Source organism: Desmodus rotundus, chromosome 2 (assembly GCF_022682495.2).
Source record: "Desmodus rotundus isolate HL8 chromosome 2, HLdesRot8A.1, whole genome shotgun sequence".
NCBI classification, from domain to species: Eukaryota; Metazoa; Chordata; class Mammalia; order Chiroptera; family Phyllostomidae; genus Desmodus; species Desmodus rotundus.
Window position 1 is genome coordinate 32,017,038 of NC_071388.1, and position 26,750 is coordinate 32,043,787.

Here is a 26,750-nt window from a genome sequence, read left to right on the forward strand (position 1 = left end):
GTCTAAAATTTCATCTAACAAAATAATTTTCACATAACAAGGCTAGCACTTCAAACTAAGACTGAAAATTATGTCAGCACTTTATAAATGTGTTGACGAAGACTACAAAGAGTATTCGATCAAATCTAGGGTTTCTATGGGTTTCTACAGAGTGCCTTTCCTCCAAGGGGCTCAAGGTACTTTCACATCACCCACTGTACTAAAAAAATGTCTATAAAGCAGACAGGTATTATTATTCCCCTTTTACAGATAAAGAAATAGAGTGTTTGCAAGCGTACCAGCAAAGGCCCATTTTAATTCAACTTTTAAGTTATAATTAAAATTCAGCATATTCTTTAAGTACAATGAATATCATATTTACAGAAATAATAATTCTTTCTGTGCTCTAGAAGTAAGCAATCTTTTTTTTATATTCTGGAGTTGATAATTCAACAGATTAATAGTCTATCCTTTCACCTAGATTAAATTCTTTGATCAGAAATCAAAGTGAGTCTATTACTCCAAAAGTCCAACTGACAAGCACATCTACTACAGAATAATTATGAGGCTATATGAAACAATACTTCTGTATGAGAAAAGCCCTAATATTCCTGAGAATTATATGCTTTTTGTCTGATTTTAATAAATACTTTATTACTGTCAGGGTGGCATTATATCTGGAGAATTTATGATTGGCATCACCTTACTTAATTCAGTAGAACTCTTTAATTACTACAAATAATAGATTACTGTAAATTACTGAATACATTACTTCATTCAATAGTTACAACAACCCCATGAGGTAGACAAGGTACTACACTAACCCAATATATTACAGGTGAAAAAACTCTAAGCATTAAGTGACTTGCCTGAAATCAGAAGAACCCATAGTCCTAACTGAGTCTGAGTTCCTATTATGGACTGAATGTGTCCAACAAAATTCGTATGTTGAAGCCCTAAGCCCTAAGCCCTAATGTGACTATTTGGTGATAGGGCCTCGAAGGAAGTAATTAAGGTTAAATGAGGTCAGAAAAGTGGAACCCTGACCTAAGAGAATTAGTGCCTTTGTAAGAAGAGACCCCAGAGAGCTCGCTATCCTCTCTCCTAGCCCTCAGATGAAAGGACACAGCTGGAAGGCAGCCATCTGCAAGCTAGGAAGAGAGCTCTCACCGAAAACTAAACACTGCTAGATCTTGATCTTGGGCTTTCCAGCCTTCAGAACTCTTGCTTAAACCACCCGGTCCATGGTATTTTTCTATGGTAGTCTGAGCAGACTAACACAGACTTTTCATTACATACTGAATTAATGTGCGCCAAAAAAGGCCAAATGTAATTTCAACTCCTTAACAGTTAAGGAGTAGTTACATGTATTTAGTGCTAAAATTATTTCAGCCTTTTGAAGGCAACTGCAAGGCTGATGTGGCCCCCAGGGAAAATGAGTTTGACACCCCTGTCTTAGGATGTTCCATTTGATTTTGTTTCTCATCAATGACACTACAGAATGCTAGAGTTTGGTTACTTCGCATAGCATCTGAATTGTGAATTGCAATTTTCCCGCGACTCTGATGGTTTTACCTACAAAATATACTGTCCTTCAGAAGAAGACAACTAAAGACATTATCACACTATCAATGAAAGAGGGAAGAATAAATGTCAACTTAGAACCAGGTACTGGGAGTTCGGGAAGACTGAAAATCTAAAAGTTGATCTCCTTGCTTGAACTAAGCCTGAAAGAGTTATAGCCTTATCTGAAGGTAGCATTCTCTTTGGAAGGAAATTAACTTCCCCTTTATTATTATCTATCAAAACTGTGGTATCACTAAAAATTATCCCCAGCAGTTATTCCAAGCACAATGGGTCGCTGCTGCTTCTCACTGACTCCTATCAACACTGGTCAGAGGCTAGTTTGAGGCTGAGAATACTCTGGACAATTCAGCATAAAAATCCTGTTATCAAGCCATTCAGAGAGCAGAAGCTGGCACATATTTATAAAAAAGAATTCACATCTAACTCTACTATGAGTATATTTATTAATTTATGCATTATAACAAAGATTGCACTTATCTAAGATTCAGATTTAAGAATTCTAAGCAGTAATACCCAATTAATGTAAATAGAAAAAACTGCTATAATTCTAGAATTCAAATGGGAAAAAAAATTAACTATTAATCCAACAAATATTCCTGTCCCCCTACTGCAGATAAGTACAATAAGGCATAACTTAGTACTATCAAGATCAAAGAATGAAAGGGGGAATCTGAAAAAAGGATGAAAAGAGTTAATAAATGTAAAGTGCCTGACACACAAGTGCTCCATATTGCCCTACCCTCAAAGAGCTTACCATCTAGTAGAAAAGCTAAGATCAGTAAGTATATAAATAACTATAAAAGAAAAATTGCCATAAAGGAACACAAAAATGCTATACAAGTTCAGAGTAATGACAGATTTCTAACATTTTAGAAATCAAACAATTTCTAAAGGGGAATCAAACAATTCCAACATTTTGAGATTGGGTGATTTAGAGAACATTGGCAATATTAGCACAGAGGAAACATAAAAAGAGAAATAGGCTTAGAAGAAGAAAATGCAGACTTCAGTAGTGTAAAATGATTCTTTAAAAAGTCATGCAGAGTTATAAAAGGATAGAAAGAAGATGCCTACCTGATAAGGTTGGATGAAAGGTTTTGGGGTTTTTTTAACGACACATGTGAGGTGTCTAGAGATACACACACTTTCAATAAACAGTAGATTCACTGGTATAAAAACGTGTGCATATATGTTAAGATTAGGGGAGACCTAGGTATGCTGGAGAAGCAAAGGAAAAAATCCAGCATGAAGGAGACAAAAGAAACAATAACTATGAAAGAAGGTCAGGAGCCAGTAAAAATGATGTGATCGATCTATGACACAAGCAAATAATGCTAACTTTTAAGAAGAAAGCAGGTAATTCCTTATCTTACGTAGAAGTAAAGAAAGCTCAACAGTGACAAATTCTGAGATAAAGAGGAGAGATGGGAAGGAAACTCACTCCGGATGGCTCCAACATTTTCAGCCTGAGAACCGCGACGCAAGGTTATCTGTGGACAGCAGAAGTGCAGGTGGGATTCAAAGGCTGATGAGAATGAAAATGACTTAGTTGATGCCCTGACACCTTCCTCTTGGAGATGAAATCCGAGACAGAAAAAAGCAACATGGTAAGGTAAATAATTGTGCATAATCCTTATTTTTGGAAAATGATAAATCCCTCCCACTAATGACAATCTTAAACAACAAAAAATACCTTGCTCTCTAAAAGGCTTTTAATTTTATTCCATTAAAGCATACCAAATGAACTGAAGACAAATCTTGTTTCTAAGCTAAAAGGTCTTACTGCTATAATGGGAGAGTAGCACATAATGAAGATGCTAATTATGCCCATTGACAAAATAAATCTGTTTTATTATTATAAATTGTTTTAGCTGTTGGGCTCTTTTGATTTCTCTTTTTTCAAGCTACAATATTGAGATATTCTTTTTTAACTGATGAAATCCACATTTTAAAATGCTTTAAAAGTATCATTCTTATTCAAGTACTGGACATCTTTTGTTTTGCTCTGCCTGCTAAGAAGATGAAAAATGCAATTATTTTCAACAAAAGTCTTATCCCACCTGGTGCTATTAACTGGTGAATACTTGATGTCCGGGTGACAGCGGTGCTCCGTGACTCCAGACTTGGGCTTTCTCCTTTCCTATTGTTTTCCGGAGAGGGATCCCGTTGGCTGATTTTAGAACTGGTCACTGTTGTTTTGTTATGACAAATTGTCAATGACTGAGTTTGACTAGTGCTTTTTGGCGGACCATTCTGTGAGCTAGAGAGCACACCCAACTTCTGGCTGCGTAATGTTAAATTCTGAACCTAAGAACCACATAACAAAAAATATGGATGAAACAGATGGTATTAATTGATGCAGTAATCATCAACCTTATAACAATAATGACAACACATTTCTATTATGCTTTTCATACATAAAGTTCCAAGCTTTTGAAACAACTGATACATCTTGAAAGGGAGTTATTATTCTAAGTAATCAAAACTTAAATATTAAGTGACATTTTAAGAAAAAACATTAAGAAAAAGAATCATCAGAACTAAATGAAAATGGAATACATATATGAACGATGAACTATGAGTAAATTACTCCGTAATACACTGCATTTTAAAATTGTTACCAGCTTGGAGACAGCCAAAGAGAAGGAGAAAGAGGAAGGTCGTTCCAGGTAAAGAGGAAAACTTGAGCAAAGTTGCAGAGGTGGGGAAGCCCAAGTTGTGTAAGGACGAAAGAGCAATTCCTTCAACCTCAGTCTGACTGCTTCATGACAGGATTGTGAAACATTTTAAGGTTACAAGTATCTCATGAACTTACATAATTAGGAGAGTATGGATACAATATTGCTGTCTTAATAAAGATAAGAAAAAGATAACAAAAAAGTTACCAGCTCTATAGAGATTATAAGAGAACACTAATCTAGTAAGAAAACTAATTCATTGAATCACCTATCCCACCATGATAATTGTGAAAATCATTTCCCATGAACTCCTTTTTAAAGATAAGTTGGACTTGTGTTGTTCTACGGAACATTCACCTGCTTTTGAGAACCTGACCTCATGAACTGAAAAGACTGGGCATGGCCTTGAAATGGTTTCTGTACGGCTCCTGTCTATACCCAGCGCTATTCTAAACATACTGCCCGTCTGGATGGTGGCAAGGATCATCCCAATTACAGTCACATGAGGTCTGTAACATTCCCAAACAGCCAGGCAGAATATGCCTCTCCAATAGCTGCCAAAGTTTTTGACTATCTGGCCTGAATGCACCAAATACATGTACGCTAGCACCAGCCCTGGGAGGGACACTGAAGTGAAAGAGACTCTAAGGTGACAAAGCAAATGATATACTGCTGCTTTATGAATGTTCTTCAGTTTCGTGTGTTCTGTCTCTACAACTGTATCATTAATTGATGCCCAAAGGCTATACTTTCTCTTTCCAGGTGCCAAATGCAGTGTTCAGCCAACAGCAGGTGCTAAACAAATGTTTACATCAGGAAGTCGAGGTTTTCCTCATCCTATTCTAAGCTATTCAAAGAATCTTCTAAGTGAGACCATATGAAGCATCTTCTCTGATTTTTGTCAAATATTTCATAGCAATATAAGTGGAGTAAAAACTGCTGTATTATTGAAATTAATGCAAAAATAAAATATGCTAAAATCCAGACTTCTCAGCTTGCCACTCAAAGCCCTTCAAAGTCAAGGCCCAACCCACTTCAAGCCCCACGTGCCCACTGCTGCAGTCCACAATACTCATATTCTAGCCAAACTGTTCTACTCGCCCTTTTCCAAACTACCTTATGCTTCCTTCAATAGAACCCTTGCTCAAGCTCCTCTTGCTCAAATGCCATTCTTCCTCCATGCTCCTTCAAGGCCCAGTAAAAATCCCACTCACTCTCCCAAAGAATCTTTCCCAAAGTCCCTGGTTAGAAATAATTTATCCTCCCCTATCTAGTGCTTTTCCCATAGAATATGGATCATACTGGCTTGTAGCACTGACTAATGTCTAGCTTATTTTATAATTACTCATGTCTGTGTGAAATACTGAGAGTCTGGCTGGCAGGCTCTCATCTCTGACATTCATTTTTGTACTCCCCATAGTTCTGCGCTGCAGACATAACACAAACTCCGCAAGTCTGAGGTGTTCTCTTGTATCTGACTCTGAATATGTATTACCTGGCTATATTTCTGTATTTAGTTCTATTTACGGTTTTCTTAGGTTAACATTAAAACCTGTCCATAGTTTATAAAAAAAATCTCAACAATATCTAGCGGAGGCATATAAAAATCTTAAAAACTTGAAAATCTGAAAACTTTCCTTCATATGAAAAGCATATATATTCAAATATGCTTTTGAGAATATATTCAAAAGTGTAAATAAAGATTTGACACAATGAATCCTAAAACATGTGGCAGTCCATTTCTATAGAATCATATACTCTTTTAATTTTCCTTTTGTTTCTGGAATTCTGGAAGAAAATATATGTGTGTGCATATATTCATATATTATTTATATGAGTAGATAAATTTTAGACTATGGCTATAATACCTTTGGTCATCTTCACTTAAAAATTTACAATAAATTTCAAACATGTAAACTATAATTCTAAAGTATATTACAAGTTAATTTAGCTATTAATAGGAAGATTACATTTTCAGCTTTCCTAGACAGAGCTTCACCTTTGCAGAGAACACACCCTTTCTCAATAAAGAATATTAGGGCACAGTGATATTCAACTTTCATTTCATCTAAGCTTTTCCTATGATCAAATTATGAAAACGTTCTGACTTTTGAAGAAGTCTAAATTTCACCTGAAGTCTTTAGGTAATTTACATTTTACAGCGGATTACCCAAATACTCTCATACCAATTTCTCAATGAATCTAAGAAATACTGTGTGAATTACTGTAGCATCTCTGCTTTGCATATGAGGGAAGCAGTAATTAAAGTCACATCGCTGGCAGTAGAGCTGAGTTTCTAGGTTTGAAATCCCAAGGGCTGTTTTCTTCTCAGTTCTCACAGCACCCCCCAGATAGCATGGTAAGTAAGATTTCTTCCTTTCCCATGAATATACTCTTAGTCCTATCATATCTTTCTGAAAATGAGATTTTTTTTCTAAATTAAAAAATTTTTTACATGGTATGGAGAAAGGATGGAGCATTTTAAATAGCATATAAGGGTGAAATATTCCAAATTTCTTATTTTTTCACAGTGTGCTATAATTAAATTTTAATACTAAAAAAATTAACTGTTATACAGACTTCTAACACTCAAAGAGTATTAAACTTGAAATTTGGTATTTCTCAATTACACACTAATTATTTTAAAAACTAAAAATATAAGCTTTAAAATTAACAAAGTAGAGCATAAATTTTTCAAAACTACCAGCCCTGAAGCTAAGGAAAGTTACCACTGGTATATTCAAAGTATTAGCATCACTTCCACTGTCAGCTTCATAAACTGCCATTTCAAAAGCATAGCAGAGAAAACCATTTGTGGAGAAATTCCTAAAGGTTCCTCAGAATCTATCCTTGAATTAAGTCATATGATCACTGAACCATGTGCCTGCATCACATTAAACTGAAGCCATTTTTATAAACTACTTTACTAAGCTCATTATACTATAAAGGCACTGTAAGATGTTTTCTCCATAAAAACCCACAAGACAGATTGTGCTCAAAAGAGCATGTTCGTTGTATTTTCCTAACTCGTTTACTTTACCTTGGAAACTGTGAACCCTTTAAACAACTGTGTTTCTCTCTTTCACTATTAGCTCCTTCAAAGCTAAGAACCAAATCTGTGACTCGTCTTTAGACAATTTACGGGGTCCAGCACAAACACTGCCCTTTTTTATTACAGAATCTTTTTTTACACAATCATAAGCATGTAATTCTACAATCCATCACACATAAACACAGTATCACACTCAAGCACACCACATGACATTTTAGGGGAAATGTTCAAATTGCTGCCCCTCTTGTGCAAGACGTGTACACACCCTCCCGACCACACACAAGCAGGCGTCACTTCTGTCAGACCCCGTAGAACAAAAATAGTAATTAGTGGCATCTGATACTTTACATGCCAGGCAATATGCTAAGTACTTTATGATCACTGTCTCCTTTATTCCTTGTAACAACTCATGAGCTATCACTTCTAGTTTACAGTGAAGAAACTGAGGTTTAACAAAGGTAATAATAAAAGCTAACATTTAATGAGTGCTAACAATGTATCAGACACTGTTCTGTTTTTCACTTATTAACATATTTAATCCTCACTACAACCCTATGGAATCAACATTATAATAATTTGTAAATATTTATTGTCTTATATTGTTGAAACAGAGGCAAGAGATTAAGGATATCCAATGAGAAAGTGGTAGGATATGTATTTGAACCCAGAGTCTGGATTCAGAGTCCAAACTCATAAACACTATGCTATACTATGACCTTGTCCAAAATCAATCAACTGGCAAGTGACAAAGTTGGCAACTGTTGCTTAAGTCAGAATGTGGACCCAAGTCTTTCCCATTCCCTCTTGCAAAAAAAGTACTGAGTGCCTATAATGTTCTAGACACTAAACATACATATTACTTAGTCTTCAACTCACCCGGCAAGTATGTATGACAATTAGAGATTTTTGGTAACTTGTCTAAAGCCATAAAACTAATAAATAATGGAAGTGGGAGTTGAACTTAAGTCCACGCAGGACTTCAAGTACATAATCTGAATAGCAGTCTCACTCCCAGCTCCATGACACCTGCCTTTATTTGTGCTTTATTCCTTACATGCTTTCAGTTTATTTGATCTTGTTTTAGTGTATGCATCTTGTAAATCAATTAAAATTTTAGGTGTAATAAAATAAAAATTAAAACTGAAAACATTCTGCAAGTTGATAATGGCCTAGCTCTATTAGGTTTAAAAAAAAAACAAAACAGGAAAATCATTACTTCAACCAACCCATTTCACAAAGAGACATTATAAAAGTTTAGAGCTGAAAAAACCTTAAAGTTAACAAAGACAAAGATCTCATTTTGTAAATAGGAAAACTAAAGTTCAACAAAGCTCAGGAATTTTGCAGGGTCACAGAGCACATGAGGAAAAACTTAACTTTAATTGATCAACATATTTATATGCTAATATATTAAAATTGGCCTTTATTATTAAATAAATATGTAAAGAGGGTCAAATATTATTATCATCTCATTTTTTGCTTTTTACAAGAAGACTAAGACTATTAAATTAAAAATAAGAAGCCAAGGATGATCCTAAGATATACCAATTTCTATGGAAAAATACCAAAATGGAATCATACAATTAAGTAGAATATTCTTAGTAAATTTTACTAATTCATTTTTACCAACTTTACTGAGGTATAACTTACACACAGTAAAATGAATGAACCAGTTCAATGAGTTTTGACATCTGTATACAACATATTACCACCACTCCAATCAAGATAGAAAACGTTTCCATCACCCAGAAAGTTCACTCATGCCCCTTCCCAGTCAATATGCTCCACCTTCTGCCCCAGGTACCACCAATCTGATTTTCTTCACTACAGATTAGGTTTACATGTTCTGGACTTTCATACAAATGGAATCAGAGTATGTACTCTCTGGTGTCTGGCTTTTTTTGCTAATTACAATGTTTCTTAGGTACAATAGTAGTATTTTTTCCCCCCTGAGTAATATCCCACAATTTATTTATCTATTCACCAGTTAAAGAACATTCGTTGTTTCCAGTTTGGGGCTATTCTGAATAAACTTGCTATGAATATTTGTTTACATATCTTTACGTGGATATATTTTTTCAGATCTCTCACAGTAAACATCCAGAAGTAGAATTGCTGGGTTACATGTTAAACATATGTTTAGCTTTGTAAGGAACTGACAAGCTGTTTTCCAAAGTGGTTGTACCAATTTCACTCTCACCAGCAATATATGAGAATATGGCTGCTCCCCATTCTCGCCAGGCTCCTTCATTGCAGCCATTCTAGTGGGTGTGTAGTGATATCCATTGTGGTTTGATCTGCATTGCTATAATGATTAATGGTATTGAGCATTTTTTCATGTTTGTCGGCCTTTTGCGTATCTTCTTTTATGAAGTGTTCACATCTTTTCCCCATGATACTATTACTGAGTTCTAAGCATACTTTGCATATTCTGAATAAAATATTCCTTTATCAGATATTCATATTGGGAACACTTTCCCTTAGTCTGTGGCTTGCCTCTTCATTTTTCTAAGGATGTCTTTGAAGAACAGTTTTCAATTTTGATGAAGTCCAACTTAGTTCCTTTTATGATTAGTGCTTTTTGTGACCTAAGAAAGTTTTATCTACCCTAGAGTTGTAAGGATATTCTCTATGTTTTCTTCTATGGGTTTTGCAGTTTTAGCTGTTAACTTTAAGTCAACATTCTATTTTATTTCTGTGAATGGTGTAAGGAGAAAGTTACAATTCACTTTTCCACAATACCAAAAAAAGTAATATTCTATTCAATTTTTTAAATTTAAAATTCACCCAATTTAATTTATTTTTAATCTTAAAATCCATCTTGATTTAGTTATTACATAACTGCTTGCAAAGGAATCTATACAAAAGAATACATCTCACAAATAAGAAATAAATTTGCTTTACAATAAAACTAAACACACTGTCGTAGCAAAAACTCATTTTCACTATGTCAAATAACCTAAATATTTGTGGTTAATGGTATTATAATTTCTGTAGAAGAAAACTTTCTTGAAGTTCTTATATTTTATTAAATTTCAATCTGAAATGTATGACAAAGAGCACTGAAGCCATCAGGATTTAACACAAATGCATGTTTATCTTTAACCTGAAGATCTGGACCTCAAGTTCCACATTATGAAGCTAGACAAGCTCACCTGAGTAGCTGCAGACTGACAGGAAGATGATGACGACGAGACAACAGGAATGTCAGACTGTACAGCAGCCACAGTGGTAGCAGGGGTGAAAATCAGCTGTACAGACAGAAAAACCAAAAAAAATACCCTAAGACAAAAGAACGTGTCTCACACACAATGTATAGCAGGCAAGGGAGACCGAAATTTGTGACAGAAAGACAACGCAGTTTAGGACTGCCTCCTAAGCAAAAGGGTTTTACATGACACAGAGAAATTTCTGTAATAGAGAACTTAAAAAAATCATAAACATTTTTGAAACAGCGCATGATTCTGATGAGTAAAAAAATAAATCAGTGCACAAAAAAAGAATATGTATTTAGGTAATATGAAATCCTCATACCAAATTTTGCTCCAAATAAGCTATTATACTTAAATTTTTCCCAAAACTACTGTGGCAGGGTTCCTTAAATGTAAGTTACAAGAGACAACCATAGTCCCTACTCCTGAATACAAATTAAAGTGAAAAACATGGCAAGAAACCCCAAAAAGCTTTTCCATTCTTCTTCACCACAGAAGGTAACTATGCGATATACTACACTATTCCTTTCACTCAGCTACATAGGGTCTACAGAGCAAACCTGGGTTGCTCTGGATTTTAAAACCATCTGCAAAGAAAAGTTCATTCTAAATGTAAATGCCAAAACATGTCAAAATTCAACAACAAAACAGTCTGCAAAGAAAGGTTCACATCAAAAATTTATAATAATGAAGGAAAGACATACTTGATTTATTTACTATTAATCACCATCTCCTTTCAACTGCTTTTCTCAATATTGAAACAGAATGCCATTAATTTAAAAAGGTAATACAACCCACTCAGAAATTATCCAATCCAACTTAGTAAGTTATGACAGTTGTTTCCAAGAATGTATAAATAGTCTATTTCAAAATTGCATTGAGTTATTTAGTTCCTCAAAACCATTCCTGGTTAAAATTAAAACTACTGATTAAGGGGATCTTTTAAACTTCAGTTCTTTACAGTATATTAAATTGAAGTAAATTACACAACAAAGTATAACTTTCATGAGAAGTTAATTTCTAGTACAAACAGCTAAAAGCATTAAACCTAAAGAGAAGATACTCCATTTAGCCTGAAACATATGAAACTTCTAAGGAGTCAAAAATAGTCAAATTAGAACCATTTCAAGTGAGTCAACCTAATTTTGAAGCATGTTATTAATTAAATACAAGCTCATGGTGGGGGGAAAAAACAAATACAGCAATGTCTACTGGATAATCTGTAAATAAAAAAGTGGGTCATGTCATAGCTTCTTGTTAGAAATAAAATGGGAAACTTTCTTTGCAATTTTAGTGAAGACCTGGGGATCCAGGTATATATTCAATTCTTTGAACAAAGAAAGAAAGTAAATAAATACATGATAGGGACAAAAGTTTGTCTAGCTCCCTGTAATGACATCGAATAAAGGAAATGTTAATCAATTTCTACATACCTTAAAGAAGCTCAACAGTTAAATTAGGAAATCAGTAGGTACTCAAATACAGAATAGCCAAATTAATACTCCTATATTAATAAAAGGTCAAAGTGAGCTTAAGTACACAAATCACTTTGCAAAATTTGAGATGAGAATAACCAAAGCTAAGAATCATCTGGTAAATTAGCAGAAACTCCAATCCAGATTTCAGAAGATATCAAAATATAAATTCTAAATTAGAGTTAACAACCAAGTTTTTAACATTTCTAACTACTTCATCAAATCTAAGATGTCAAAGATACACAGTGATTTTATGTATCACTCTAAGTACCAATAATAACTGTAAGATGCCATCTTTTATAAAATGCATCTCAGTTTCAGATGTTAAAATGTGAAAAAAGATCTGAAATCACTGAAATTTGGTATTAAAAGATAATCACTCCTATGACCAATATGAAAATAATAAAAAATAAAAATAAAATATAATCACTCCTATGTTACACATCTGTCAGCTTCCCAATGTTGCTGATTATTTTTTGATACACCAAGAAGGCCTGTCAATTAAAAGAATTTTTCATGACATAAATGTACAAGAGCTAAGGCACATGCACATAAAAAATTTGTTAAACATCTCTTAAATATTAAAATGTCTCTTATTGCATCAAATCAAGAAACATTTTGATCTCTCTCAAGTCCTTAATCACTAAAGAAATTTGGTAGCTCACATCTTACCATTTGAGCTCGGAGATACATTTGAGCTTGGCTTGCAGTTAGGGTAGGGGAGGTACTCCCTAGCAACATAGTCTGTTGGGTAATACTGCCGCTGGTAGAACTGGAAGCCTGGGAACGGCTTATTAACTGTGCAGGTGTAGGAGAAGTGGAGAGGTTGATCTAAGGAAGAAAACATATTAGGTCATAGGCTTCCATGTCACTGATTTTCACCAAGCTGCAGTTAGGCAATCAATAGTATACACAGTGGCTAAGGAACCTAAAAAAGAGGACTTCAACTTTGACTGACGCCCCTCACTTCTTTGGGCAATTATTTGCACATATGCAAACGACAGCCTTTACTGGTTAGTAATCAGAACAATTTTGAAGGATATCCTCATTGTGTTTCAATAAGATTCCAGTATCTTAAAATATCATTTTCACTACCTCCCAAAAAGCAGGGCTAATGTTTCATTATTTTAATGTTCCACATAATAACTTAAAACATTCAAATCAACATATTTACACTATTCTGTCAGATTCTGTCACATTCTGGGGAATTTTTGAAGTGAACAAAATTAAAACACAGGTAATCCATTCGTATACACAAAAACATACGTAACATATAATTAGTATAACATTCTTCCACAGAAACTCTCATAGAAGAAAAAACTACAATTGCTACTTGTCAAGCAGATGGAAAAATCCTGAACACTGGTTACAAAATTAAACTAAGCAGCATTTGAAAGTTTAAAACTACTGTTAAAGAATAAGCTAGTGCATAGTTCATTTCTAGGAAACATAAGAAACTAGCATCTATGCAGGCAAACCAGGTGGGGTGAGTAGGGAACACGGCACAGGGAGACCTGTATACCCTTTTTTACCTTCTAATTTCATAACACATTCATGTATTATCCATTTTAAAAATAAATAATATTTTTAACGAGTTATATAATCTGACCTCAAATCTTTTTTTGAGCACAAAACAGAGAATAAAATTAAGAAATAAGAAATAAAGAAATAACTTATTAGACTTTTGAGTCAAGCACCAAGGCAGACTAAACTCATACATCCATGCGCCCAAATATACTCACTGAAATGCTAAATCAACATGAAAAATTAGCATAAATGAATTTTAAAAAGTGGTAAGGAGAAGGAAATTTCTAGGTGCCAGTAAAAAAGAAACTCAAAAATGTAAAGTTCCAGCTGACACCAAGGTAGTCTAGGGGGACACTGGCCTACAGATATAAAACGCCTGATTTTGAGCCTATTTCAAGGAGAGCTGGAAGTAAACAAACAAACAAACAAACAAATCCTATTTTGAGCCAAGATCCTCAAAAGCGCTGCTTAATATGTGAAAAGGAGGCTGAAGAAGCTCCACCAATATGCCCTGAGAAACAGCAAGGCAGCCAGCCATGCCCAGTTGGGGGAGAGAGGCTCCTATGAAAATCAAAACTCCAGGCTTGCACTATGTTGGGGTACAGGATACAGATTTATACTACCTGTACAGTTCCAAAATCCACCCCAAGCATTAGCATTTGCACTGGCCCAGAACATTTGTTAAACTGAACAAGTGAATGGAGGAAGCTGAGTAAAGGTTATAAAGGAGGACTTCTCTGTACTATTTTTGTAACCTCCTATGAGTCTATAATTATTTTAAAGTTTTAAAAAAACTGTACAGAGGGTATACAGGAGTTGGTTGATTAATTCTCTAATTTTAGCTGTATCTTTTAAGTATTTCTTAGTTTTAATAAAATACTTAAACCTGTAATTTAGTACATAAACACAACGTAATATACAGAATTAAGTCTGCAATCTAGCTTTTACTCCTAGCACGCCGCTAATCCCCATTAGCAATAATCAGTGCCCTCTGACAAACTCAGTGCGTTCTTTTCAGACCATTCATCTCACCCTTCTTTCTGACCCATCTCCAAAATGTTCATGTTTAGTCCTCAACACTTTTCTTCTTAAATTCCTAAATTATCACATCTATTCCTATAGTTTCAAAGAGTTCAATCATGATTACTCTGTATCCTTAACGACAAACTCTTATTCTGAGGTCCAGATCCAAATACCTGGAGAACACATCTTACTGGATATCTCTTACCAACTCAAAATCAACATGTTCAAACACCAAACTCACTATTAGTTCTTCTAAAACCAGCTTCTTCTCAAAACGGCCACTGTCATCTTTTAAAATCCCCCAAAATAGATTATCTGGGAGTCATCCTGATTCTTCCCTCTCCTTTATCACATATGTACTGTATCTTATTGATTCTACACCTTTATTCTCCTCATTTTCATTTTGATTTTTAATCACTTATTTTGAGAGTCTGGGGCCATGGCTCTTGACCTAGATTTCTTTAGCAGATGCAAATTGATCCCCTTACCTGGAATCTGGCCTCCTCCTCCTTGCCAGATAATCTTTCCCTGATTTTATTAATATTAATTAACCACTTAAAAATCTTCTGGATAACGCTCAACCTCCCCTGACTCTCTAGCATCATGTCCTCCCACTCCTCTTCACATAAACCATGTGAAGCTATTTGTAGTATCACGATACTCAGGCCTCTGTGGACCCTGGCAGCAATGCTTGGGACTGGACTGATCAGCCCCTTACCCCCAAGCCCCACCCTCTCTACACCTATGTAGTGAACAATTCCTTCTCAAAACTCTTCAGCTCCAATAACTTTTTTAGTCATTCCTACATCCAATAGTAAAACTATTTACCCTCCTTTTTGTCTGTTATCTTCCATATACTCTACCCTTCTAAACAATAATTTCTTTAAGGGTAGGGACCATGTGTTATTCATCTTCATATATTCAGTATCTGTAAAAGAGTCTTCATTCAACATTTTATTAAATTAATAAATGCCATGTTATTTTAAGTCATACTTCAGAGTTTTAATGTAACACATAAGCCCATCACAAGGAACAAGAGTGTGTATGTGTGTGTGTGTGTGAGTGAGAGAGGGAAACAATTCTGGTATAGCCCCTAACAAAGCAGAGTAAAAATGCAGAGTGTGGTGACATTAGTTCAACTTTATTTTTGATGTGCTATATAATAAATTATTGTCCTGACTGGTGTAGCTCGGTGGGTTGGGCATCATGCCACAGACCAAAAGGTCGCCAGTTTGATTCCTGGCCAGGGCATATGCCTGGGTTGCAGGCCAGGTCCCAGTCGGGGGCGTGTGAGAGGCAACTGATTGGTGTTTCACACATCAATGTTTCTGTCCTTTTCTTTCTGCCTCACTTCCCCTTTCTCTAAGAATAAATAAATAACATCTTTTTAAAAATTATTAATAAAACCCCCCAAACATAATCTTTTTCTGCATCTACAAATAGGCATTTTGGATAAAGCCTTGCTCCAAAGAAAAATTGCTTAGCAGTGTAAAACTGAACCCAGGTTTTCTGACAACGTATTTTGGCATTCCTGGAGCTTTCAGGTACCTTGAGTCACTCTGCAGTAGTAATGCCTTGGCACTTTTTTCAGTCAGTGATGTGGGGGAGGGTGGGAAGGAGGAAGAGAGAGGCTAATTGACTCTAGAAAGCACAGACCACACACTCTTTAAACAAAAACATAATAAAAGTCTTTTAAATGCCCAAGGGTACTCTTTAAGGAAGTAGAACACAAAGTACAGAAAGAATGCTTTTCTTTTTCTTAAAAAAGAAAAAAAGGAAGTAAGAAACCAAATAGGTACTTCCTAACCACCTGCATTGTATTGTACATTGTCTAAGTTGTGAAATCCAAGAACAAATATCATATTTATTTTTAAGTTCCATATAGCAAATAACAAGTTAGGCAGTGTGTACTAATGAATGCCCAACCTGTGAGAATAAGTAGACCAGTACCCACCTCTGCAAGAAGTCCCTTTTCACAGCTTGCCTGACTTAAAGAAACTTCCCTTCCTCTCCACAACTGATAATGTTCTCAATATTCTGCTTTGTTCTGCTAACCTTAACATTTTCCTTTATTTTCTGTCAATTACATCCCCACACTCCTAAATCCCTTCACTTTAAAGCCTTGGCCAATCCTGGCACTTAATACCTCTAGCCCCACACTTCATAAAGGATCGTACTGCTGAAGCCCTATCACTGCAGGCTCTCGTCCCACTGGCACTAATTCTAAGAGTCACCAGAGAAAACCAAGTCTGCTTAAGAAAAGCCATTTAATTCCCAACCATTTCTTGGTGTCCCTGAATGGAGATTACACAGGGCCTCCAGCCCAGAGTACTCTCTGGAGCCAAAGCCCATTAGAGAGCCACTGCTGCCATTTGATCAGAATCAATCAAGAATACCTAGACAGCGAGACACAGTACACAGACATTAAAAGAATAATACATGCCTATGGAATGAAAATATCTTAATGACCCACTGCTAAGTGAAAAAACTGCAGAATAACATTCAGAGTATAATCTTAAATAATTACATATGTATGTCTATGTGTGTGCGTGTGTGTACACATATCACATATGAGAAGAACAAGTTGAGAGAAAAGTGACTGCACTTTATACACACAATAATGCATAGAGTGGTCCCCCATTTATCCATGGTTTCACTTTCCACAAAGTGGTCCAAATATATTAAGCAGAAAATTCCAGAAATAAACAACTCAAAAGTTTTCACCGTGTCATTCTGAGTAGCACGGTGAAATCTTCCACCACCCCACACCATTCTGCTCCATCCCACCTGGAAAGTGAAATCACCTGTTTGTCCAGAACATACACTCTATATACTACCTACTCATTCCTCACTTAGTGGCAATCTCAGCTATCAGGTGGACTGTCACAGTACTGAAGTGCTTGTGTTCAGGTAACCTTTATTTTACTTAATAATGGTCCCAAAGCCATTCATATAACTTTTCCTACAGTGTATTCTTATAGTTGTTCCATTTTATTAGCAGTTATTGTTAATCTCTTACTGTACCTAATTTAAAAATTAAACCTTATCATACATATGTATGTATAGAAAAAACATAACATATATCTATACAAGGTTCTGCGCCATCCTTTCAGGCTTCCACTGGATACATCTTGGAACATATTCCTTGCAGAAAAGCAGGTACTACTCTACTCATAAAACTGTGTATCATTACATTTGAGATAGATACAAATATATGGTCTGTCCAGAATGTATCCAGCCACGTAATTTGATAATTAAGAGACATTTACTGAAGAAGATACAAGATACAAGAAGCATTGAACATAGGACAATGACACCTCAGTCCCCTTCAAAGTAGGCACGTTGGGACCTCACACCACTCTCCCAATTGCCATCAGCTACCAGGTCATATTTCCCTGAATTTTGTTGACGGTCTAAAATCTCTTCCCTTTCAAAGGTGATTTTAGTTTTGGGAAAAGCATACCTTCAATTATGAACCTGCCAAAGACACATCCTTTCCCACTGCCACTACCACTGCTATTCCTAAATGCAAATACAGAAATCCTAATCAGCCTTTCCACTAAAGGAAGAGATCTACTGGGGGCAGACCTATCTTCAGAGCAGTGGGAGAAATGCACCTTGATTAATCTACACAATCATTCACCCTACATATGAGCACGAAGCTTATATACGCATTTTAAGAAAAAAACTGCTTTCTCTTATAAAAGAAGAAACAGCAGCATGAAAGAAAAAAACCAAGGCAGTTTCTAAGGAAAATAAATTCAGAAAACAGAAAAAAAGTATTTTAAAATCTGGTAAGTATTATAACAGAAATCTAAAATATTTTACCCATCACAAAAAAGTGAAGGGATTAGGAGGTACGAATTGGTAGTTACAGCACAGAGAATATAGTCACTAATATTGTGATAACTATTTATGGTGCCACACAGGTACTGGAAATACTGGGGGAAACACTTTGTAAAGTGTATGGCTGTCTAACCAGTATGCTGTAAACCTGAAACTAATGCAAAATAATATTGAATGTAAACTGTAATCAGAAATAAAATAAAGTATTTTATCCATCATAGAAAAATAGGATATTATGAAAAGAGAGTAAGAAAATGCTCTTAGAAATTGGAAATACAATGGTTAAACTAAAAATGTTTTAAATGTAAAAGGTATTTTTTAAAAGGCAAGGAAATAACCCACAACAGAGTGAAAAGGCAAAAAGAGTAAATGAGTACAAAGCTAAAAAAAAAATAAATAAAAGGTCAATCCAGAAAGATTCACATCCAACTAAGGAGCTCCAAAAAGAGGGAACAGAGAAAATAGAAGGAAATAAATTTTTTTTTAATTTTTGGTTTTATGTACACAAACACTAAACACCTAGTTTTCACACTAAGAAGGCCCAACAGTGTCCTGACATCTAGACGTATCCTCACAAAACTCCAAGGAAGAAAAAAGGCGAACCTGAGCAAACTGAAGAGAGAAAGAACCAACCATCCCAGAGGAATAATAAGATTTAACATCAGACTTTTCTTCAGCAATAATAAAATTTTGAAGACAATGGAACTTGCCTTCAAATTTCCTAAGAAAAATTATTTTCAATGTTGAACTTATGTAAACACAATTATTTAAAAAGGTGTGGGGAGGGAATTTTCAGGCCTGTAAAAATTCCAAGTTTATCTTCCATGCACCATTTTCAGGGAATTACAAGATACTCCAGTAAAACAAAACTCTTATCACAATGCTTTTGACTATTTCCATTTCTGTATCCTGTAATCCTCTGTACCCTAAAAGCTTTGTTCACTTTGAACCCTTGGCACTGAACACCATGCTTGACACTAAGTTGGCATTCAGCAAGGAAGTACTGGCACAGACGATCCCCGTGAGGAAGGGAGACCAACTAACACAGAATCCCCCTCAGGAATGAATTCCTGCAACTAAGCACTGCTGCTTCAGGATCATGAGCTCATTAAGAGTCCTCCTTTCTGCACATGCTCTATTTTTTTTAAAGATTTTATTTATTTTTTTAGAGAGAGGGCAAGAGAGGGAGAAAAGAGAGAGGAGAGCAACACTGATGTGAGAGAGAACCATTGATCAGTTGCCTCTTGTGCACACTGTGACCGGGGACTGACCCCGCAACCCAGGCATGCGCCCTGACCAGAAATCAAACCCACAACTTTTCCCTTTGCAGTACAACACCCAACCAAATGCAACACACCGACCAAAGCTAAAACACCAATTTGTAGTTCTACTTAATTATGCATTCATTGGTTAATTCTTGTATGTGCCCTGACCAGGGATCAAACCCACAACTTTCTTATCGGGATGATGCTCTAACCAACTAACCTCTGGCCAAGCCTGGCCAAGGCTCTACATATTTTTTAAAGCTCAACTTAAGTCTCATAGAAGCAGCTTTCCCCAACTAGTCCAATTCCCAAAGATCTCTTTTCTGTTAACTCCCATAGCACTTATCACTTAACTATATACTGCTATACTGTTTAGTATTTGGTATGTCTAGGCATAGTTCTTCATATGTTTATAACTGTCCCTGAGGGAAGGGACTCGGACTCATCTGTACCCCAGGACAACTAGCACAATGTAAGACAACAGGTACACAGTACTTGCTAAATGATTCTCTGCATTGCAGTCAATCCACTTTCAATAATCAAGCATTAAAATTAGTATTATATATTATATATCCTCCTAACTTCATCTTTCAACAAACATTACACACTATAATGTGAAAGGCACTGTTTTTGGAATACATATAAACAAATATTTAAGAAACCTGGACAGAATCTTGGATTAATATCTAAACCAGTGGTTCTCAAACTTTTTTTAAATAGAAACCTTTCTTTAAATGTAATCTTATCCAGAACTCCCAGACTCAAACAGATCACAGAACTGTTTTGTCTACTGCTTAGGACAAGGCCCAGAGCCCCATCTATCTGACTCTGCTCAGGCTGCCATCACAAGGTACCTTAAACAACAGAAATTTATTTCTCACAGTCCTAGAGACTTAGAAAGTCCAAAATCATGGTATCAGCCAATTTAAGTTTCTGGTGAGCACTCTTGCTGGCTTACAGATGGCTTCTCACTGTGTCCTCCCATAGCAGATACATACACACACACAGAGGGGGTGGGGAGAAAAAGAGGTATCTCTCTGTGTCTCTCCCTCTGAGAACACCGTACTGAGTCTATTGGATTAGGGATCCACCGTTACGACCTGGTTGAACTTAACTCCTTAAAGGTCCTATTTCCAACAGAGTCACATTGTGGTCCAGTCACATGGAACTTCAACAATTGAATTTTGGGGAGATGCAATTTAGTGCATAGCACCATCTTCCGTATTTTCTCCCTGATCTAGACCTAGGGATATCTGCATGAAAGACTAAAAACCATCTAGATGCCGTAAGTTTGCATAGAAGAAAACCAGTCATCAGAGAATTAAAAGGTACATATGAAATGCTCAGTAAATGTTTGTTGAATGAATACTCATGTAAGAATGTATGAACTAAGTCATAAAGCTAACTGGACTTCAAAAGCTCATGTTGTCTAGCACTATAACTAGAAGGCTATCAAAAATAAGGTTTTCCCTTTTGACAGAAAAGTACAGTAAATTAAAGTCAGAACATCTGGGATTAATGCAGACTTCAGGACGAAAAAAACAACAATGTAGAGAAAGGGAATGAGACCCAAACAGCCCTTGAGTCATCTAGAGACTTATGATGGCAATTTCCAGCCACATAATCTTTTCCAGCTGAAAATGCCCAAAGACACAGAAGAGACAGTATATACAGAATAATGGCACTTCATTTACATGAAAACAAATAAAATTAACCATAGGCCTATATATTTACATTTAAGTATAGAAACAGACAGGAAGATGGGAAAGCTTCACAAAAACCTTTTCCAGGGCAAAGGGACTACTGAAGAGAGAGTGTCACTTTTACTCTATAAATTTGCATTGTCTGACTCTTAGACAATGAGAGTATATTCATATTTTTAGGCAGTATAAACATCAGTAAAGTAAAGCTCTTCAATCTACTTCCTCAGAGATACCCACTGATTAACAGTTTGTTGTGTATTATAAATTTTCTTCCTGTATAACCAGATATATAGATATAACTTTAAAAAAATAAATTAAGACAGGAATTCTGTTTCCAGGAATATGGAATAAACATACTTTTCCCTATCCTCCCCCTAAGTATTACTAAAAACCCTGGGTGTTACATATAAAATAAACGTAAGATGATCCCAAAGAGTGGCGAAAAGCAGACTGGCTAGAGACCTCAAGGCCCAGTGAACAATGTGGTTGTGAACTCCCTGGGTTTTCTTTTTGTCTCATGCAACCCAAACTTGGAGCTAAAGGGGTCGGTAACACAGAAACACCAATGGATGCAGACAAAAAGAAGGCCCAATGGAAGCCTGCTCTTAGCCAAAGGACTGGGAAAGGGACAGCCTAGCAACACAGAAAACTCAAAAAAATTGCTCTACTTCAGCTAAACACCACAGAAAGCATCGTAGCCCCACCCACATCCACACCAGCAAAGATCTAGACTGCCACCTTTACCAGGCTGTAATGAGGCACCCCAAAACTCCACGTCCCTCCAAAGGGTTAGTTTCAGAAAAGGCCAGGTAGAGAGCCAGGACTTTCACCCTATTCAGGAAGTAACAGACCATCCACCTGATCCCAGCAGAATCAGCGGGGACCATGTGAGCAGCAGTAAAGGGCAATCCCATCCCTGCCAGCCAGGAAGGCATCAGTGGAGGCCTGTGAGGAACCAGAATTCTCATCGCCACTCAGCAATACGAGGGGCCCCGCCTTGGGTGACAATGGAGACTAAGTGGGGAACCAGACTTCTACCCCCACATGGCAGTAAAAAGGTGGCACATGTTCCCTTTCAGAAGCCAGCCAAAACAGAAAGCTCAAATAAGATCCAGTCTTATAATATAATACTGGAAATGTCCAGGTTTCAAACAAAAATCACTCACCATACTAAGAACCAGAAAGACCTCTCAAGCTGAATGAAAGACAATAAATAAATACCAACACCAAGATATAACGAGATTATAATTATCTGACAAAGATTTTAAAGATCTTTGAACAGTTATGAGCCTTCCTGAAACAAATGAAAAATATACTCTCAGCAAAGAAACAGAAGATATGAAGAACCAAATGGGAAGTTTAAAACTGAAGGAAAAATAGAATAACCTAAACAGATAAGTTAAATGAGATCATACTATACAATCTTGCTTTCTTTCAACTTAATACCTAATGAAAATCTAAGTCTCTTTGTAAATACACATAGAGCATTTTAGTAACTATATTCCATTGTAAAAATTAACTATCATTTATTTAATTAATCCTCAATAGACATTTACATTGTTTATAATTTCTATTATAAACCATGTTGTTTATATAATTACCTCTATCATTCCTGCATAATTAAGGCATTTTTAATAAATAACACAACTAAAAATGAGAGTATCATGTAAAAGGGCATGCACAGTTTAAATTTTCATACACATTGGCAATAACCATCAAGAAAACTATACCAATTACATTCCCACTAATAGTGAATCAGTCTACCTACTTTACTACCTTTCTCACATCCTTGCCAACAATGGGTATTGTCTCAATGTGTTTTTTTGTTTTCTAATTTCAGAAGTGCAAATAGTCCCTCATTGTTTTTACATACATTTTTTAATTTTTTAATTTTTATTGTTGTTCAATTTCAGTTGTCTGCATTTTCTCCCCACCCCTCCACCAGACCCCAGCCAAACTCACCTCCCTCCTCCCCCTTGATTTTGTCCATGTGTCCTTTACAGTAGTTCCTGAAAACCCCTCTCCCCACTGTCCCCTCCACATTCCCCTCTTTTATTACTAATATGATAAATATATTTTCATGTGTTTGAAAACCAAAATAGTCTTTCTTTTGAAAATTACCAATGCAGATCTTTTGTGAATTCTCACTGTTTATCTTACTGATATAAAAGAGCCCTTGGTATTTCACAAACATAAGCTGGTTGATAAATATGGTTTAAATATATTTTCAACCATTTTGTTTTTTTAACTTTGTTGATGTCTCTTTTTTTGGCAGAAGAGTTTTTAACTGGATTAGATTTTAACAAGTCAAATTTAACTAAACCTTAGTCCCAATTCAGTTAAAGTACAAAGATATCTGAAGGCTCAGTCCCACCTAGTTTTAGAGCCAATCAATCATAAAATCAACATTCATTACTGGTAAGAGTCTAGAATTAGTCTTTCCATTCTAATAAGGGTAAAGAAGAGGATACTGACACTTATTAATTACCTATACATTCAATTAACAATAGATTTTCCACATACATAGTTTCCCGAAGTGGTATCATTGGATTTTGACTCCATTTTTTAATGTTTTTTATCCTCATCTGAGAACATCCCTTTTCATTCCTTTTTTAGAGAGATAAAGAGAGAGAAAGAAAAACTGCTACTAGAAACAAACACTGATTGGTTGCCTTCTTGTATGCATCCTGACTGGGGATCTAACCAGCAACCTGGGTATGTGCCCTGACTGGGAATTGAACCCACAACTTTTTGGCCTATGTAACAATGCTCCAACCAACTGAGCCACACTGGCCAGGGTGACTCCATCTTTTAAAAATACATATAATGCTCCATTTCCCCACTGGGATCTCACTCCTACTCTAAATCCTAACCTATTTGGCTGGTAATTTGGCAACTTACCTTGTAACCCTTTTTTTCTACTAGAGGCTGGACAATTTCCCATGGCTTTCACTATTATCTGGAAACCTACATCAAAATAACCAAAACTCTGAAAACTACTAGACTGCTACCTGATGGATCGCTATGGTCACTACCTAAGATTTGCTACCATGCTCTGCCCCTCTTTTGGAGCTTGACCTAAATTTTCTAAGCAACCTTGGGTATCATAATTTGAACTGCTAGTCAATTCACTTGAGCTACTGCTCAGTTGGGATAGAAAAAAAATAAATGTGACCCTGGCCAGTATAGCTCAGCTAATTGGAGTATCATCTCATACACCAAAAGGTTGAAAGTTCAATTCCTAGTCAGGGCACATACCTAGGCTACATGTTCAATCCCTGGCTGGGGACCATACAGAAGGCAACCAATCAATGTTTCTTACACTGATGTCTCTCTCCTCATGACCCTCTCTCTAAAAGCAATGAAAAAAATGTCCTTAGGGGAGAATTAAAAAAGAAAGAAAATAAAACAAATGTGATATATTATTCCTTTTTTTATCCATTTCCCTACTTATTTACTTCTTTTTTCCCACCAGCCACTACAGGCTCTGGCATACTGCATCAAACAAGGCTGCCTGATTTACGGTAAGGAGCACTAACGACGACTAACAGAGTCACTGAAATTGTAATTTCTATGAAGGTCACATACCTAAAACCATAATGAGAGAAAAACAGTTTTAAAAGGATATCCTTCAATAATTGGAAGGGAAAAATATTAAAAAACACTTATCTCTATATCATCTAATGTTATTCTACAATTTCATGGAATAAGGAATTCATCTACAATGTTTTTAACCAGCCCACAAAATATTTGCTAGTCCTTTCTTTAACTACTAGTGTATTAATTAAAGACATATCTGACATCAATAACCATAACTATAGCATTTACTGCCTAGGGCCAGATTACATTATTTAGATTTTCATCTTCTTCAGTCTAACATTTTTAAGTCATAAGTAATTTCTTTTTTAATTAATTTTATTTATGTTCCAGGATACTTCCCTAAGCTAAAGAAGTGCAGCACAGGTTCATCTTCAATTCCTTAGCAATCAACTAACTACACTCTGCAGGAGTTAATTTTACAAAGCATCAAAGTATTACCACACTGGATCAGGAAAATACAGCTAGAAAGGATGTTATAAGGTTAACCCAATGGATCTCAACCAGGGGCTATTTTGCCCCCAAAAAACATTAAGACAGTATCTAGAGACATTTTTGGCCTCCACAATGGGGGAAGGTAGAAGGCCACCATCTACTGGTATCTAAGTGGAGAGAAGCTAGGAATGCTGCTAAACATTCTATAATGCAAAAGACAGCCCCCAAAACAAAGAATTATCTGGTCCAGTCCTGGCCTGGTAGTTCAGTTGGTTAGAGCACCATCCCCATACTCCAAGGTTGCAAGTTCAATCCCCACTCAGGATACATACAAGAATCAACCAATGAATGCATAAATAGGTGGAACAACAAATCGCTCTCTCTCTCTCCTCCCTCACTCTGCTCTCTCTCTCTAAAATCAACAAATAAAAACGTTAAAAAAAATGATCTGGTCCAAAATAACTATAATGATGAGGTTGAGAAAGGACAACTATGAAATTTTAACTTACACTACATTGTATCAATGTTAAGTTTCCTGAATTTGATTATTTTCATGCAGCTTCGTAAAAGAATGACTTTTTTTACTATTGTAAATACATATTGAAATACTTAGGAGTAAAGGAACACGTCTCAACTTACCCACAAACGGTTCAGAAAAAGATAGTATGTAAATATATATAGAGAGAAAAATGAATGATAATGCAATAAGCCAAAATGCTAACAACTGGTGAGTGTGAGTAAATATCTTTTATTCTTACTATTTGAAATTATATCAAAATAAAAAGTTAAACAAATACTACCATGCCTGTACATTTCTTTTAACTAGGAACCTTTGCACAATTTCCTAATTTATTATATGTGCAATAGAGCAAACCAGCTTTCTTTTACTCCTTTCTCAAAATAAATTACACTATTGAGTGGATACTTGTAAATTTGACCCAGGTAACTCAAATAAGCATAAGCTGAAAAGGATAGTTTCTAAAATGTGAATTTCACAGAAAAATCTAGAAACATTTAAATGTCTATCAAGGATATGATGCTCTACAGTATACCACAGTAAATGCATGGCCTAATACCCCTAATACATTTCAGGTTTTTGATACATACTGAAAAATGCAATCATTTAGAACCACAACAGATCTGAATATAATCAGTTGGAAAACATGAATAAGTATTAATACAAAAATATTTTTAAGCTCAGATTTTCAGAAGTTTAACATTAGTTCTGAATTCTTAAACCTTATCATTCTTATTTCTAGGTACTTATTACTTAAATAGCATTTCAGCAAACATACAATTAACAGCTTTGCAAATATTAGTGTTTTACTTTTGGAAAGCAATAATTAAAATTTTTAAATCCAGGGAAAAAAT

The 26,750-nt window shown here is 35.6% G+C and overlaps 1 protein-coding gene across 12 annotated transcripts in view; it reads right to left on the minus strand.

The window, feature by feature from the left end:
- The window catches only part of PHC3 (polyhomeotic homolog 3), a 74,653-nt gene that overhangs the window by 39,933 nt on the left and 7,970 nt on the right, over nt 1-26,750 (minus strand). For 9 of the 12 annotated variants that reach the window (XR_006655952.2, XM_045197819.2, XM_045197851.2 and 6 more), the window contains 4 exons: nt 12,656-12,814; nt 10,452-10,547; nt 3,627-3,873; nt 3,008-3,136 (listed from right to left, as the gene is read on the minus strand). Coding sequence is in view for 11 of the 12 variants with exons in the window: in XM_045197819.2 (XP_045053754.2) it covers nt 3,008-3,136; nt 3,627-3,873; nt 10,452-10,547; nt 12,656-12,814 (631 nt within the window). In the remaining variant the exon portion in view is untranslated. The remainder of the gene's footprint in view (nt 1-3,007; nt 3,137-3,626; nt 3,874-10,451; nt 10,548-12,655; nt 12,815-26,750) is intronic. The other 3 variants (XM_024563399.3, XM_024563371.3, XM_045197849.2) reach the window with 2 other exon arrangements.